This window comes from Oncorhynchus gorbuscha, linkage group LG18 (genome assembly GCF_021184085.1).
Source record: "Oncorhynchus gorbuscha isolate QuinsamMale2020 ecotype Even-year linkage group LG18, OgorEven_v1.0, whole genome shotgun sequence".
NCBI classification, from domain to species: domain Eukaryota; kingdom Metazoa; phylum Chordata; class Actinopteri; order Salmoniformes; family Salmonidae; genus Oncorhynchus; species Oncorhynchus gorbuscha.
The window spans coordinates 64800090-64818097 of NC_060190.1; the positions used below are offsets into that span (position 1 = coordinate 64800090).

Consider the following 18008-nt stretch of genomic DNA (forward strand, 5'->3'; position numbering starts at 1 on the left):
CAGGCAGCCGATAACGTGTGCCGTATGTTTCATGTGGTTGTTGAGGCATCCTATCTGGATACGCCGTGTGCTGTGCTATCATTAGATGCAGAGAAAGCCTTTGACTGCTTAGAGTGGGAATATCTATGGCTTGTTCTTGAACATTTTGGTTTTGGGACCAGATTTATACAAATGATTCGCGCCATACATGTAAATCATTCTTCTATTATATCTACTGGCACTACCCATTCTAATCCATTTATCATACAACGAGGACGTAAACAAGGCTGTCCCGCCTCCACTATGCTATTTGCTCCCTCTTGAACCGCTGGCACAAAGCATACGTCAACATTAGGCTTCCTCACATATCAAAATCAAACAAACTGAACAAGCAATTTCTCTGTATGCAGATGACATACTGCTCTACATCGGAAACGCTCAGAAATCCCTCCAGCCAATAATGTCTATTTTCCGATCAACTGGTCTACATCAGCTCTACTAGCTCTTAACTTATCTATGTGAAGCGTGCAACTACCACCCATGATCCCAGTGAAGAAACAAATCACGTACTTAGGCATTACCATATCCCCATCTATTCACACTACTGGCAGGAAGAACTACTTAGAAACCTTTCAAAAGATCCAAAAATACAGAAAGAGATGCTCTGATATGGCCACTTCTTTGCATGCTAGAATCTCAATGATCAAAATCTCAATTATCCTTCCTCATATCAATTTTACGAGTTCCATGCTACCACTGCCTCTTCCTATAGACCATTGGTCTCAACTTTACTCTGTCATAAAGAAGTTCATTTGGGGGAGAAAGAGACCACAGATTAAATATGCAACACAACAGAGAACAAAAGCATCAGTTGGACTTGCAGTTCCAAATCCAAAAAATGTATCACCTATCATTCCAAATGAATTCCCTGAAGACCTGGTTAAACCCAGAGGCTTCTGTTCCTTGGCGTGCTGTAGAAGAGTCAATAGTTTCACCAATTACATTACAAGATGTATTCTTTTCTGGATTGACTCCTAGAAAATGTGTGTTATTGTTTGGACCCATTATAGCACACTCAGTAAATGTGTGGAAAGCTACAAAGAAGCATATGAGAACTAATCTTAAATTGCATTCATACTCACCAATATGACATAATAAATAATAATTATTGTGTAAGAAACCATTTATATCAGATTATTGGTCTAAGAAGGGTATGTATACTTTCAAAGACATTCAATTTGAATGGACTCCTCTGTTTCCAGGAAATCCACCAGTGTTTTAAGTGTTTGTCCAGGTTCATAATTTTGTCTTTACCTTCAACTCTGCCTATCCATGTGAGCCTATGGGGTCCCATGGGGAGCAGAACTAGCAGTCAATCCATTGGTCAAACATCTAAACGGACATGTGCCCCTCAAAAGCAGTGGAGAGAGAGAGAGAGCGAGAGAGTACTGGGGGAATGGCTGCAGGTCAAGCATACACCGGATGACCACTAGGGGGTGTGCCTGGAGCCCCCAAGGGCACCATCTGGTGCACAACCCGACTTGTCAGGGTGTGAGGTATGGAAATTCTTTTGATCTGGAGCGTAGACTGGAGCACGGGAACGGTTAGCTTGGGATTGGGTCCTGGCAGAGGCACGAGAAACAGACCAGTCCCTCCTCCAGGTGCAATGACAACGGTGCCTGTGGTCCTGGACTGAGTTACTGTTAGATGGAGGAAGGCCAGTGATGAAGTCTAGAGCTATGTGTGACCAGGGGCGACTAGGTATGGGAAGAGGGCGAAGCCGACCGGACGTAGGTTTGATGGAGGTTTTGTTCCGGGCACAAACCGAGCAGGCTGAGATGAATTCCCAAGCGTCTCTCACCATGGTGGGCCACCACAATCGCTGCTGCAGTAAGGCGACAGTCCGGTTCATGCCAGGGTGACAGGTGAGGTGAGTAGCATGGGCCAGCTGACGAATTTCAGAGCAACTGAATCTGGCACAAACAAAGCCTTACAACAACCGTTTCCTGGATCAGACTGGTTCAGCTGAGCCTGACGAACACAGGACTCGATCTCCCAGGAGACAGCAGCAACGATGCAGGAGGATGGCATAATGGTTTCTGGCTCGGTACCTGTGTTGTCTGCGGTGAACTGACGGGAGAAGGTGTCAGGCTTGGTATTCTTAGATCTGGGGCAAGAAAGGTTATACAACCTGCTACTGGGGAGGGGAGCTCCAGGCTGGAGGTCAATAGCACAGTCGTACGAGCGATGAGGCGGCAGAGACGAGGTGTGGTGCTTACTGAACACAGGAGCTAAACTGTGATACTCTGGAGGAACAGAAGACAGGTCCGGGGGTTCTGGAATGGACTGGGGTACAGACAAGGCAAGTGGGAGGACAGAATGTAGACAATTGGAATGACAAAATGCACTCCAAGTTGTAACCCTCCCGGTGGTCCAGTCAATCTGTGGGTTGTGTAGTTTTAACCATGAACCAGAGGAGAATAGGGACTGTCGATTATGTGGAAACTGATTTTTCTTGGTGATTACCAGAGAGACGCTGGATGACTGGAACGGTTTTCTCACAGACACGGGAGAGAAGCTTACCATTGAGAGCGTAGGCATCGAGAGGTGAATTAAGTGGAACAGTGTCCAGGCCCAACTGGTTGACAACACTTCGGTCCAAAAAGCTCTCGTCGGCACCTGAATCTATAAGAGCAGCTAGAGGAAAAGGTTGGCCTCAAACAGGGGTCTGGGGGAACATGGGCAGGCGATTTGAGCCAATCGTATTTTCCCCATATCCCCTGAGCCTCTTCTTGCTGGACGCAGGGAACAAGTGGAAACCAGGTGACCAACCTGGCCACAGTATAGACAGCTCCTAGTATCGACACGCTGCTGCCTCTCCTCCGGAGATAAACGGTTCTGGCCGAGCTGCATGGATTCAGGTTCAGAACATGCCTGGGGTTGGGATACAGTCAGAGGAAAATAACAAGGCACTGAAGCAGATGTTAAGGAGCTTACAACCTTAACTACCCTCTCCATCCGACACTCCCGGAGACGGTTGTCAATGCGGATAGTGAGAGAAATTAGTTCATCAAGATCAGGCTCCTCCCTGGACACCAACTCGTCATTTAGGGTCTCAGTGAGTGAGTTCCGGAATGCTCCTTGAAGAGCCTCCTCATCCCAGTCGCTCTCTGATGCAAGGGTGCTGAACTCATAAGCCATTTCGGCAACACTCTGGGAGCCTTGATGGAGGGACAGGAGTCGTTTAGCAGCATCCTTTCCACAAACCGTGTGGTCGAAAACCTTTCTCATCTCCTCCGTGAATCTACTACAGGAGAAGCAAATGGGTGACTCTCCCACACACACAGCAGTGGCCCAGGAAAGCGCTGCTCCACAGAGGCAACCAATCAAAAACTAAATCTTGGCTTGTTCACGAGCATAAGAGTAGGGCTGTTGCTCAAATACTAGTGAACATTGTACCAAAAAGGCCCTGCAGGTTCCAAGATTACCATCGTAGCGCTCTGGAGTAGGAACAAATGGCTCCCGGTGCAGAGAGGAGGGACAGGTTGTGAGCTTTGGGCGAAGGTAGTCTCCAGAAGGGTTTTAAGAGCTTGGTCATGTTGATTGAGGGTAAACAGGTCCGGAGGGGAATCCTAGGGAGTGGTGGTGTGGTGAGTCCAGAACAGGGTAGCAGGGTGGTGAGAAGTGGAAAAGGAGACAGGAGCCAGGGTCAGGGCGGCAAAACTGCAGTGAGAGGATAAACAGCGTCAAGCAGGGAAACAGGTACAGCAGGGTAACAGGGTCTTGAATAATCATAACGGCTAGAAGCATAAACTGACTGAGCAGAGATTACGATCTGGCAGAGTGGAAGTGGCAGAACTGAGTATTTGCAGAGGTCTAGATAATGGAACGAGTTGTAGCTGGTAGGTATCTGCGGACTCTAGCACACCTGTCCCCAACCACACCATCACACACAAACAGAAAGGGCAGGAGCAGATGTGACAGGACCAAGGTGTCCACCCTGGACACATGGAAAAAAAGCAGCAGTGGACATTTCTGAACTTATAACCAAAGGGCCTTTACATCCATGAATGTGTATCAGTAATTTGTCACTATTTCTGAGGCTATATGATATATTGTTCAGCAGATTTACTATGTAATGTTAATTTATTTGTTTTTATCCCATATTTTATATATATTTTCTTGAGGAATGTAGCAGAGTAAAAGTTGTCAAAAATATAAATAGTAAAATGTAGCTATAAAATGTAGCTTGAATATTGTCAAAAATATAAATAGTAAAAAAAGTACAGATACTCAGTTTCTTTATACCACTGACTGTGGGAAGGTCAACATGTTTAAATGGTAATTACTTCTACTTGACATTATCATTCCATTATGTTGCCTCTAGTAGTTTATATCAGAAAGTTGGTTTTAGTGAAGCCTCTAGTAACGTGTCTGGGTACCAGTCTTTTTAGCTAACATCCTGACATCTGACAAATGACAGAAACGGCAAGGAGTGTAATGTAATAAATGAACAGATGGCAATCAGGCCAAGCCTCTAGTGCTGTAAATTCTTCACCACAGGTGTGATCTGGGAAAACCAGAATTTAAATGTCGCGTAAATTCTTCATTATCTGATATGTTGCTGGAGTCGGTCCACGAGCGATTACCACAGATGGAAATGGCCAACACCCGCGCTATGTTAATCTGCTTCTTTATTGGACAACCCACTGACGACATAACCCCGCCAAACTCGAACATGAACAAAACCCGCCACTGCATCTATTTGAGCACCTTGATCAGAGAGAGATTCAATCAGGCATGGTAAAACAACACGTGTCGACTTGTTTCTTTTGAAAAACGACATTTTTTACAACTAGCATCTCAGTAGTTTGAAATGGATTATCAACGCCGTATTACCTCATATCCTTTGACAATACTTTGCCTTTTTAATCTGGTGAGTAGCCTCGCCAACCGTATTTTACAACCGTTTTACTGATGCGATTGGGTTTAGTTTAGGTAGACCTAATGGAATTGCATTTTTAATGAGGAGGATGATGAGACCTAGTAAATTATTATGACTACATGTTTATGATTATTGTGGAGATGATGATGGTGGTTTATTATCATATGTTATTATGATTGTTGTTATTGGTGTTTTTATTTGTGTTTATAATAAATATTTTATAGTTACATTTACAGTAGTCTGTTACATTTGACATTGTTATAAATGGCAGTGTAACCATTATTCTTAAATGTAACACTATTCTCTTGGTTGATACATGTTTTAATAATGGAAAATAGCCTGCAGGTAAGTGAACAAGAAATAAATGACTAGGTAGCCACTGCTCTTACAGGAACAGAAACCTTTTTAACCAAAACCCCAGCGAGGGCTGATGGTAATTGGTCCTATACTGCCAGTAAAAAGTCATTCTGGTATTGTACATAGTTATATGTAGAGCAGGTCATCCACTGAAATCAAGAATGCTCTCATAACATGTTAGTTAACACCAGTCAATCTAAAAGAACTGTTAATATAAGAGTTTAAATTGTGTAGTTGTTTTTTTTGTTGCTTAACAAATACTTCACTTATGACAGCCTATTATTGATTTGGCCTAATATTGTTTTGATTGCCAGTAGCATACAGCCATAATATAATAAGCCAGTATAATAAGCCATAATATAATAAGCCAGTAGCATACAGCCATAATATAATAAGCCAGTATAATAAGCCATAATATAATAAGCCAGTAGCATACAGCCATAATATAATAAGCCAGTATAATAAGCCATAATATAATAAGCCAGTAGCATACAGCCATAATATAATAAGCCAGTAGCATACAGCCATAATATAATAAGCCAGTATAATAAGCCATAATATAATAAGCCAGTAGCATACAGCCATAATATAATAAGCCAGTAGCATACAGCCATAATATAATAAGCCAGTATAATAAGCCATAATATAATAAGCCAGTATAATAAGCCATAATATAATAAGCCAGTAGCATACAGCCATAATATAATAAGCCAGTATAATAAGCCATAATATAATAAGCCAGTATAATAAGCCATAATATAATAAGCCAGTAGCATACAGCCATAATATAATAAGCCAGTATAATAAGCCATAATATAATAAGCCAGTATAATAAGCCATAATATAATAAGCCAGTAGCATACAGCCATAATAAGCTTAATATGTGTCAACATGAACTTGAATGTGGAGCTCAAGATGACCCTTTGGAATTTGTCCACTTAGTCCAACAATCTTTCCCAATAGGGAGATAATACTATACTATTACTACAAATAATAATAATAACTAGTATTATAATACTATTCAGTTTTTTGTTTTGTATCATTTTTTTTACCAATAATTTGTTGGTTTGTTTGTGTGGGTGGTTTTGCCAGGTATTTGTTGGTACATTCTGTCACATTGGTCACTGTTTTCTGAACTGGATACTGGTTTGTGGTTTTGAGAGGAAATTTAGGTGTCCTGTAGATAAGTGTGAGGTGGCCTTGGCATTTCCATCGTGCGTGCAATGTTCGTCATAGCTGACGTTCACTCTGGGAACTGAAATATCCTGTTGTTGCGAAATAAAATAATGATTATTCTAATGAAAAATATTATCTCTCTCTCTCTCTCTCTCTCTCTCTCTCTCTCTCTCTCTCTCTCTCTCTCTCTCTCTCAGGTTTGTTCTGTGTTGTTGTCTAGCTGTCCTCGTACCTGTGACCCAGGTAACGTAATCAGCTTCCCCCTGATCTAGAGTGTAAAAGTGTGGTGAAAGATTACACTTGTCTCACAGTAGTTACGTGTCCATCTAATTGGCAACATATCTTCATGCTAATATTCTGAAATCCACGTAAAAACAACATTCGCATTTTCCCACCTGAGATGTTTCCATCAAATTGACCAGTTGTGGAGAAAAGGCTGTGCGTGATGACATAACTTTTTTGGTTAAATTCTCATGTACCAAATAAAGAATACAAGTTAAATGGGTTTCCATCGAATTTTCAACTCTACTACTGGTTTTGTAAAAAATAAATGACTGATGGTTTTGTTAAAAAAACGTTTAGCCTTATATTGCAAAAGTGCCCACTCTGGTCTTGGCACATGCGCTCTAGCCAACAGCTGGCAGAAACATTTCGGGTAGGATAGCCTACATCCGGGTCATTCCACCCAGGGCCGAGTGTCTGCAGGTTTTTGTTTTTTCCTTTCAATTAAAACCTAGACAACCAGGTGAGGGGAGTTCCTTACTAATTTGTGACCTTAATTCAATCAATCAAGTACAAGGGTGGAGCGAAAACCCACAGACACGCATCCCTCTGTGGAATGAGTTTGACACATGTAGCCTACATGATGAGATTATTATGGATGAAAGAGTGATGTTATTTTTGTATTAGTCAAAAAGCAACCAAGCATCGATAATCATGTTCGATAATCATGTCTCCAGAATAAGGCCCTCGATATTTATTGGAAAGGAGCATTAATCACCGCGTGCACTTTCAACACCTTCTGAAGTTCATAATAGCGTATTTCATCTGTAGCCTAATAAACAGTAGCGGTGCGTGGGTAAAATGTGTTTTGCGATGTTTGCTCAATAACCTGTTAGTTCAACTTCATATGCCTTGACACCGTGATATATAGGCCTAAACCCGAGACAATAAAAATACACAGTGGCAGAATAAATTCAACCACACATTTGTTTCCTTCCAAAACCGGAAAGTCCACAAAACAAATTGCATGTACAAACAGTTACATGACCTGCAGCATGGTCAATCAATGTAATGTTTCAAGCATTTTCGGAATACTAAGGAACTATTGATTTAGAACCACCGAGTTAAGTCACAAAGAAAACAGGAGCTGCCTCCACTATTCCAGAACCATTTCAACTTCGACATTTCAACGTCATCTAATCACCAATGCTTAGTCTAATACAGTGAAAACTAAAACATACCAAAAACGATTTAGTCCAATCAACAACGTAAGATACATATGATGTGGCTGTCCATGGTACTGATTTCTGTGTGCAAATATGTGTGTGCGTGCAAGTAGAAAAAACATGTTGACTCACTATTTATAGAGAAACGCCAACGTCATCCTCCTCTTTCATGTTGACTAAACGGTCTATGACTCTGTCATACAATACAGTACATGCTTTTTAGTTTTTGTTGTCCTAGGTTACCTGGCTAAAATACTTGCTCTCCTAACTTATTTTCAAAGGAACGATAAGCCAGGCCAGGTAGTTAACGTTAGCATACTACATCCACTGTAACTACATGTTGAACTTCCATCCTCTCAGGCCAGGGGCACAATGTATGAATTTATGGTTGGATCAGAATCTCCATTATAATAATTTGGCTAAACAGAGAATGAAGTACAACCGCAAGTCCACAGAAGAACAAATCATTGTGTGACTCCCAAGTTTATTTCCATATGATGGTTATTATGTCAATATTGCCATCAACATTACTCTCGTAATTAATTTTACCAAAACAAAAATATCCAATCAATATGACATTGTGCATTTTGTTTTGTCGATATTTGGAAAGTTTACTGATATTTGGAAAGTTTACTGACAAAATTTGCTGTTTCCATTATCCGACATGTACGTTACTCGCATAAAAAGGTTGGATGGAAACGTGGTTACTGATACATGGTGAATTCACTTCATGCTTTCATTCAGCAAAATCTTTTTTAACCATTCAGTAATTGAAAATGGATTCAACACTTTCAGAAACTGCCACTTCGGAGCCTATGATGAAACATCATGGCACAGGAAGTAGCTGAGCACATACAGTGAGGCAAAACAAGTATTTAGTCAGCTACCAATTGTGCAAGTTCTCCCACTTAAAAAGATGAGAGAGGCCTGTACATTTTCATCATAGGTACACTTCAACTATGACAGATAAAATGAGATAAAAAAATCTGGAAAATCACATTGTAGGATTTTTAATGAATGTATTTGCAAATTATGGTGGAAAATAAGTATTTGGTCAATAACAAAAGTTTATCTCAATACTTTGTTATATACCCTTTGTTGGTAATGACAGGGGTCAATCATTTTCTGTAAGTCTTCACAAGGTTTTCACACACTGTTGCTGGTATTTTTGCCCATTCCACCATGCAGATCTCCTCTAGAGCAGTGATGTTTTGGGGCTGTTGCTGGGCAACACGGACTTTCAACTCCCTCCAAAGAATTTTCTATGGGGTTGAGATCTGGAGACTGGCTAGGCCACTCCAGGACCTTGAAATGCTTCTTACGAAGCCACTCCTTCGTTGCCCGGGCAGTGTGTTTGGGATCATTGTCATGCTGAAAGACCCAGCCACGTTTCATCTCCAATGCCCTTGCTGATGGAAGGAGGTTTTCACTCAAAATCTCACGATTCATGGCCCCATTCATTCTTTCCTTTACACGGATCAGTCGTCCTGGTCCCTTTGCAGAAAAACAGCCCCAAAGCATGATGTTTCCACCGCCATGCTTCATAGTGGTCCTCATTGTGGTCCTTCTGTAGCTCAGTTGGTAGAGCATGGCGCTTGTAACGCCAGGGTAGTGGGTTCGATCCCCGGGACCACCCATACGTAGAATGTATGCACACATGACTGTAAGTCGCTTTGGATAAAAGCGTCTGCTAAATGGCATATATTATTATTTATTATATTATCATAGTAGGTATGGTGTTCTTTGGATGCAACTCAGCATTCTTTGTCCTCCAAACACGACAAGTTGAGTTTTTACCAAAAAGTTCTATTTTGGTTTCATCTGACCATATGACATTCTCCCAATCTTCTTCTGGATCATCCAAATGCTCTCTAGCAAACTTCAGACGGGCCTGGACATGTACTGGCTTAAGCAGGGGGACACGTCTGGCACTGCAGGATTTGAGTCCCTGGCGGCGTAGTGTGTTACTGATGGTAGGCTTTGTTACTTTGGTTCCAGCTCTCTGCAGGTCATTCACTAGGTCCCCCCGTGTGGTTCTGGGATTTTTGCTCACCGTTATTGTGATCATTTTGACCCCACGGGGTGAGATATTGCGTGGAGCCCCAGATCGAGGGAGATTATCAGTGGTCTTGTATGTCTTCCATTTCCTAATAATTGCTCCCACAGTTGATTTCTTCAAACCAAGCTGCTTACCTATTGCAGATTCAGTCTTCCCAGCCTGGTGCAGGTCTACATTTTTGTTTCTGGTGTCCTTTGACAGCTCTTTGGTCTTGGCCATAGTGGAGTTTGGAGTGTGACTGTTTGAGGTTGTGGACAGGTGTCTTTTACTGATAACAAGTTCAAACAGGTGCCATTAATACAGGTAACGAGTGGAGGACAGAGGAGCCTCTTTAAAGAAGAAGTTACAGGTCTGTGAGAGCCAGAAATCTAGCTTGTTTGTAGGTGACCAAATACTTATTTTCCACCAAAATTTGCAAATAAATTCATTAAAAATCCTACAATGTGATTTTCTAGATTTTTTTTCTCATTTTGTCTGTCATAGTGTACCTATGATGAAGTTGAAGTGTACCTATGATGAAAATTACAGGCCTCTCTCATCTTTTTTAAGTGGGAGAACTTGCACAATTGGTGGCTGACTAAATACTTTTTTGCCCCACTGTACATGTAACTGCCAAAATAAAGGAAACACCAACACAAAGCGTTTTAATGGTGTTGGGCCACCACCAGCCCCAAGATAGCTTCAATCTACTTTGGCATAGATTTTAAAAGGGTCTGGAACTCTATTGGAAGGATGCGACACCATTCTTCCACGAGAAATTCCATCATTTGGTGTTTTGTTGATGGGAGTGTAAAATGCTGTCTCACCCCATAATAATCGTCACATACACATATTTCAAATTGAGGCTGTATAGCTCATGCAGTGTAGTAATATCTAACAATTCACAACAATACACACACATCTAAAAGTAAAATAATGGAATTAAGAAGTATATAAATGTGGAGTCCAGAGTATAATATATATATATATATATATATGATGTGATGGAATGTATATTATGGACAGTATGTGGAAAGAATATTTAGTGTATCTGTAGAATACGTAGAGTAGAATAGTACATACAGCAATAGTTGAATAGGATGGCATTGACTAGAATACAGTATATACACACATATGAAATTATTAATACAGCATGTAAACATTATTAAAGTGACCAGTGATTCCATGTCTATGTACATAGGGCAGCAGCCTCTAAGGTGCAGGGTTGAGTAACCGTGTGGTTGCCGGCAAGTGACTAAGTTCAGAGCAGCGTACTGTGTGGAGGCTGACTAGTGAAGCCTATTTAACAGTCTGATGGCCTTGAGATTGAAAAAAACGCTTCTGTCTCTTGGTCTCAGTTTTGATGCAAGTAAACCCCCTATGCTCCTTTGAGACCCCGCTTTCAAAGTCACTGAGATCTCTTCTTCTAGCCATGGCAGCCAAAATAATGTTCAACTGGGCATTTTTATACATGACCCTAAGCACGATGGGATGTTAATTGCTTAATTATCTCAGGAACCACACCTGTTTGGAAGCACCTGCTTTCAATATACTTTGTATCATTTACTCAAGTGTTTCCTTTAGTTTAGCTGTTACCTGTAGTTTTCTGTGGTTTTCGTGGCATGTCATACTCTTTTTGGCCAGACAGAATCAGATACATGGGCTACATATAGTAAGACAGAGGGGCACTGTTTTGCTCAATTGGATGCTTTTTCCGGTGTGAAATAGAAGGAAAGTTGGCGAGTGCACTGTTCGGATCAATGTTTCATATACTGTATCCACTAGATGACTGACATTGGTTTGGATGTTGGAATAATTTTGGATAAACTTGCAAAGGTAACCTACTTTTCTGTCGCCGGCCCTGTTTGTGTACTGTCTAACAGAGACTAATTTAAGTACTTACTCTTCAACTTCCTTTTTCGTCCTATGTTGTTGCACAAATCACAAAGCACTTCCTTATGACACAGCTGCAATATGTAACTTTTTGGGCGGACACAACAAATTCACATAGAGTGTGAGTTATCGATCTGTCATTCTCATTGACAGCAAGTCTAAGAAGAGCTGGTCACGGGTGTACCTCAGCCACGCTCAAGGTACTAAATTATATCATAACCGCCATCGATAAAAGACAGTACTGTGCAGCTGTCTTCATCGACCTGGCCAATGCTTTCGACTCTGTCAATCACCGTATTCTTATCGGCAGACTCAATAGCCTTTGGTTTCTCAAATGACTGCCTCGCCTGGTTCACCAACTACTTCGCAGACAATGTTCAGTGTGTCAAATCTGAGGGCCTGTTGTCCAGACCTCTGGCAGTCTCTATGGGGGTACCACAGGGTTCAATTCGGACCGACCCTTTTCTCTGTATATATCAACGATGTCGCTCTTGCTGCGGGTGATTCCCTGATCCACCTCTATGCAGACGACACCATTCTGTATGCTTCTGGCCCTTCTTTGGACACTGTGTTAACTAACCTCCAAACATGCTTCAATGCCATACAACACTCCTTCCGTGGCCTCCAACTGCTCTTAAACACTAGTAAAACCAAATGCATGCTTTTCAAACATTCGCAGCCCGCACCCACCCGCCGGATTAGCATCACTACTCTGGACGGTTCTGACCTAGAATACGTGGACAACTACAAATACCTAGGTGTCTGGCTAGACTGTAAACTCTCGTTCCAGACTCATATCAAACATCTCCAATCCAAAATCAAATCTAGAATCTGCTTTCTATTTCGCAATAAAGCCTCGTTCACTCAAACTTACCCTACTAAAACTGACTATCCTACCGATCCAAACTGGATGCAGTCTATCACAGTGCCATCTGTTTTGTTACCAAATTACCTTATACCACCCACCACTGCGACCTGTACGCTCTAGTCGGCTGGCCCTCACTACATATTCGTTGCCAGACCCACTGACTCCAGGTCATCTATAAGTCTATGCTAGGTAAAGCCCCGCCTTATCTCAGCTCACTGATTACGATAACAACACCCACCCTTACCACACGCTCCAGCAGGTATATCTCACTGGTCATCCCCAAAGCTGCCAACACCTGCTTTGGCCACCTTTCCTTCCAGTTCTCTGCTGCCAGTGACTGGAACGAATTGCAAAAATCGCTGAAGCTGGAGACTTACATTTCCCTCACTAACTTTAAATATCAGCTATCTGAGCAGCTAAATGATCGTTGCAGCTGTACATAGTCCATCTGTAAATAGCCCACCCAATCTACCAATCTAAATTAGGCAAACTATTATAATTTTAGCAACCAGGAACTGGCAGAGCGATGTCTACATATTGCATCTTTAAAAGGAAAGATTGGTTGTGGTTTGCAGGCAACTTCACATTCAGAACAGTCTTTGGGGAATCATTCTTCCATTCCTGGATCTTAACTTCAGTGAACCCATTGTATTTACTAAAGTGACAATGCATTGAGAGAGAGAAAGATTTAGGGAAGGAATGAGTGTGTAATCAGGATGTTGATACATTAGGTGAACACCTCTCTGTCATTTGTGTTTGTAGGCTTCATCATTAACAAGTGTAAGTGTGTCCCTTGTCCCGATGGCTACTACTGGTACAAGCTTAATGGCCGTCCTAAGTGTGACTTCTGTACTGAAGCCTGCTCAGGTAACTTTTAGATATAGGCATTACCTTGTGTTAGTTCATTCCTCTACACAATAGACATCATACCCATAATTTGTAGTTTAACTCAAGGTAACAATAGTTTCATGTAAAATGCTGACGTTATTTTACTTTTGAATGGAGTGGATAAACATATTCAGAGCAAATGTCTCATTGATAATTTGTGTGTTTGTGTGTCTTGTCTTTGTTGGTGGGCAAAGTTGATCGGCACTTGACACAGGTGAAGGAATGCCGCCGGGACTCAAACCGTGAGTGCCACTGTGACAGGGGCTTTTTCTGTGCCAGCACTGCCCAGTATACCTGCAGGAGGTGTAAACCGTGCATGTCTGGCACCTTCTCCAACACAGCAAACCTAGCCACGTCCTGCAAACCCCACACAGTGTGAGTCCACAGCTACAGAACACTGGTACCGAGCACCACATGCACTGTACTGATTCACATGTTGTCTACCTATAAATATCTCAAATATGATGCTGTAGCTCCTTCTACTGGATTTGAGTCATTTGAAACTAACAATTGTACCCAAGGCCTACTTTTACAGAAAATTAAATTATCATTAATACTAGTAGTATCGAACACTGTACTTTTTCATTTAGATAAACACGTTATCTCCTGGCTTCTCTCATACCAGTTGTGGCCATAAGGGAATGACCATGGTAACAGAGGGCACTGCCTCTCAGGATCGTGTGTGTGCCCAGACATCCCCCACCTCTCCTACAACTACTGCACTTCCACCTGCTCAAAGCTCAAAGATGTCCCTTCGTTCTGCTATATCCAGTGGTGTCGGCACCAACATAGAACTCCTCATCGCGAGATCCGCATCTCGACTGGTTTGGTCTCCTGAGGGTATGGCTCTTAGAAAAGCTTTCTCATATTTGAGTGAAATCAAAGCATTTCCTGCTCTGTCCCCTGGAGCGTTTTAACAAGCTTCACCAGTCAAGTACTAGAGGTCTTGTCCCGTGACGTCACCCTGCCATTTAATCACACATGTTGTCTATTTATTCCAGATGTTCTCATCAGGTCCTCTCTGTCCCAAGCCAGGAGAGACCCCTCCATCTCCCTCCCAACTAAGCTCACCACCAGGAGAAAGCCATGCAAGGTGGACAGTGACACCTCACCTGCAGAGTCTGCCTCTGCACCCCCTCTTACCACAAAAGACAATGGTATAGTTCTCAAAAGACTAGAGCATCCCCTCTCTCAATTTCTACTAGATGTGACAATTCATAATTCTTTCAGAAATTAATTTGTAGTTGGTATAGTCCTTTAAATGGTCTGTTATATTCAGTGAAAGTAACATAACACTGACAGGTTCACCACTAAAGCCTGCTTCTGTCTCTTTGTTCACCCCAGACTCACCTCATCTCCCAGTCCCAGCCTTGGACAGAGCCCTCCCAGTCTCCCTTTTCTGCTGCTGATAGTTGGGCTCCTAGGGGTCACTCTGCTGCTGATTGGTTACTTTGTAGGGTGTAGGGGGAGGTCACTGGACTCCATGCACAAGTGGAAAGGTGAGAGAGTAAAGTGGTTAGATAACAAACACATATGCAGTGATGCATGGAATTTTTCTATAAGACACAGTAAGTAAATAAATACACTAGTAACAATTATTGACAAAGCGAACACTAACACCACCTATACTCCCCTGCAGGGGGAGACAGTGAAACATTGTGTGTATACAGACGTGAAAAACAATGTATTTTGATTACTATTATACTAAGACTTGACCACTTATAAAGATAATTTTGATTCCTTTAGGTCCAATGTTTAGGAAATATGTGAGTACAGTACTTATTCTCTAGTTGCATAAAGTTTGAATCAAACTACTGTCCATTGTTGCTAGAAGTATAAATGTTGACTTCTCTACCTTGGGACAACCAGATTTGTAAGGAAAGTCTGAGAGGGAGCTATAAAGCGTGGGAGTGCCCGCCTTGTCCTGCTGCCCTACAGACGGCTTCCTATAAGCAGGCCAAGCTGCCACAGGAGAGAATCCCACACCTGGAGGCCCAGCATCTTCTGGGGAGGGAGACTGGGGGAGATCCTAGACGGGAGGGTACAGGGTCACAACCTCCAGGGGGCATGCAGAATGTCTCAGTAGATCCCTCTGGAGGAGAAAACATGAGCAACATAGTAGGTAGGTGTAGTGGATCCCTCTGCACTTTTACTGATTTATTAAATGCATGAATGTCATATTATTACACTGTATATGTTATGTTTGCCTGATGTGCAGACACATTTGGAGAGTCATATTTTCTGCTACATTGTCCAGAGCCCTCAAACTCAACTCTGGACCTCAAAACGCTGGACCTTTTTTTTCATAGTTCCCCTTTAATCAAGCATTGATTTAGACCTGAGACACCAGGTGGATGCAATTAATTATCAGGTAGAATAGAAAACCAGCAAGCTCGGACCTCGTAGGGTAAGAGTTGATTACCCCTGGCCAAAAGGGCCGGGAAAATTCAGGTCTGGAAAAATGTGACTCCGTGTTCTGCACAAGGAAGTGAGTTTTTTTTAACATGCGTCCGAGTTCACATTACCCGTTCCAGTTGTTTTCTTTGGCCGCGAGTTGAGACATACTTCTTCTAGTTTGAACTTCCTGTTAACGTTTCCCTGCCAAGAAACAGTAGCACAAGTGCAGTGCATACTTTAAATCAGGGTCAGAGGTTAATTTGGTGAGGATACAGGAAGCCAGAATCATGCATACAAAAACAGAAGCATATGCTGCTGAGTGATGCCAGCTTTTCACTTCCTCTCTGTCATATTGTTAATTTATTACACTGCTAAGTCCACCAGGTTTTACATCAGCATTTACTATGCATAATATATATACATTTGTGTCACCTGTTTCAATAGTTTCATCTAATAATGTTTGTGCTTGTTGGTGTTTGATTCAGGGTCCATATACATCTACTCTCCAGGGACGGTTGTCCTGGGATCCAACAAATCAGACAGGGAGGGGGATCAAGGGGAGAGTGGAGGAGAGAGCTGTCCCCTCACCAGCAAGCCCCAGCAGGAGTCCTCCTACCCACTCCCATGGGGCTCCGCTCTGGGGCCAGAGAGAATGAGTACGCCGAAGGATACCTGCAAAGAGCTGAGCTACCCCGTCCCAGCCACCAGCAATTGAAAACTATTTAAAAAATGGTGAGGGGGAGCAGGTTCAGTCAATATCATACCATTTCTGGGAGAGTGGAGACTGAATATGATTTGCTACTGTAAAGACAGACTGAATTGCAAAATCCACTGGGGTCTATGGGCCTTCTATTATTAAAGAGTGACAAGTTGTTTGAACTGCATGTTATGGTCTTACTTCACAGCAGCAGTGCTGGGACAGTACCTAAGAGAGGAATGCGTGTTCTGTTTGATATGCGGTGATGACGCTGTGAGTTGGAGTTTCCCATGCTAGGGTACATGTTCACAATGGCGCCAGAAATTCTTGCTCAGACATTCTGCTCAGCGTTCTGCTCAAATTAAACTGTATCAACCACAAAAAATGCAAAGACAAGCACTTCATACGAGGTGTGAAGTAACTTCAATAACCATGATAGGTGGGGTGTAAAGAGCATACCATTTCTCATTGTGAAGTAATACATAGACTGTCTGGGAAATGTATACTCAAACATAGCCATGTTCAGCATAGGGCATATTTTAATTTTAAAGACAGCATAACACAATGACAATTTTACAAGGCTACTGCCTTAATGTTCTCTTACAGGGAAGAGCATTAATCATACAATTCTCTTTCAAATAAAATGATCCACATTTGCAGACATGAAGCCGCATATAATTGCTATGTTATCAGTAGCCTACATCTGGTCACAAGCATTGTTCTGTGAATTTATATTCAAGACATTGCTATACAGTAACCTACATGTATAATCTCCAGTCTGTTCCTTGACAGAAATAGGAGAATATCAAATTAGGTGTCAAATGAAAGCTAAGGGTCTATATTTTTGGGAAATTAAGGCATAGATACATTTTTCAAGGCAAAAGTAAAGGCATTGATTTCTGGACAAACCAATGGAAAATGGGTCTTAGAAAACATATACTATAAAAAGTCTTAAAAGGTATAGGAAATGATCAAAACACAAAATTGTTTTCCTTCTGTAAATTTAAGAAATATTGTATTGTGCCTTGTAATTCTGTAATCCAAAACCCACATACTGTGCCGTTAAAATATGTTCTAATTTCTCTCCCTCGTGAGGATCGAGGATAATGAAAGTCCCCAGAAGTAACATGTATGTATTTCTCGTGTCACTACTTATATTTTAATTGTATCTTTATCTTTAACTCTACATTGTTGGAAAAATACCGATAAGTAAGCATTTCATTGTTAATCTACACCTGTGGTTTACGAAGCATCTCACAAATACATCGATTTGATTTTGGATTTGATGGTAGACTTACCAATATATGAGATTTTGTTTATGA

At 41.8% G+C, this 18008-nt stretch overlaps 1 protein-coding gene across 3 annotated transcripts; it reads left to right on the forward strand.

Moving 5' to 3' along the window:
• The first annotated feature begins 4623 nt into the window (after window positions 1-4623).
• LOC124004268 (tumor necrosis factor receptor superfamily member 11B-like) lies at window positions 4624-17023 on the forward strand. 3 transcript variants are annotated; one of them, XR_006833338.1, is made up of 10 exons: window positions 4624-4915; window positions 6655-6700; window positions 13467-13571; window positions 13787-13967; window positions 14218-14432; window positions 14624-14749; window positions 14937-15091; window positions 15339-15358; window positions 15462-15714; window positions 16475-17023. XR_006833338.1 is itself a non-coding variant. In XM_046313050.1 (7 exons), exons 1-7 carry the CDS (start codon window positions 4856-4858, stop codon window positions 14999-15001), a joined length of 828 nt encoding a protein of 275 aa, XP_046169006.1. In that variant the 5' UTR covers window positions 4629-4855; the 3' UTR covers window positions 15002-15327. The 3 variants fall into 3 exon arrangements, 1 of the variants encoding a protein (XP_046169006.1); XR_006833337.1 differs by having other exon boundaries at window positions 4630-4915; window positions 14594-14749; window positions 16475-17019; XM_046313050.1 differs by lacking the exons at window positions 15339-15358; window positions 15462-15714; window positions 16475-17023 and having other exon boundaries at window positions 4629-4915; window positions 14594-14749; window positions 14937-15327.
• Window positions 17024-18008: the final 985 nt, after the last annotated feature.

Coding starts and splice junctions, on each gene's coding strand:
- LOC124004268 (XM_046313050.1), top strand. CDS start 4,856: ATGGATTATCAACGCCGTATTACCTCATATCCTTTGACAATACTTTGC. Junction 13,572..13,786: donor CTGTACTGAAGCCTGCTCAG/GTAACTTTTAGA, acceptor TGGTGGGCAAAG/TTGATCGGCACTTGACACAG. Junction 14,750..14,936: donor TCTTACCACAAAAGACAATG/GTATAGTTCTCA, acceptor TGTTCACCCCAG/ACTCACCTCATCTCCCAGTC.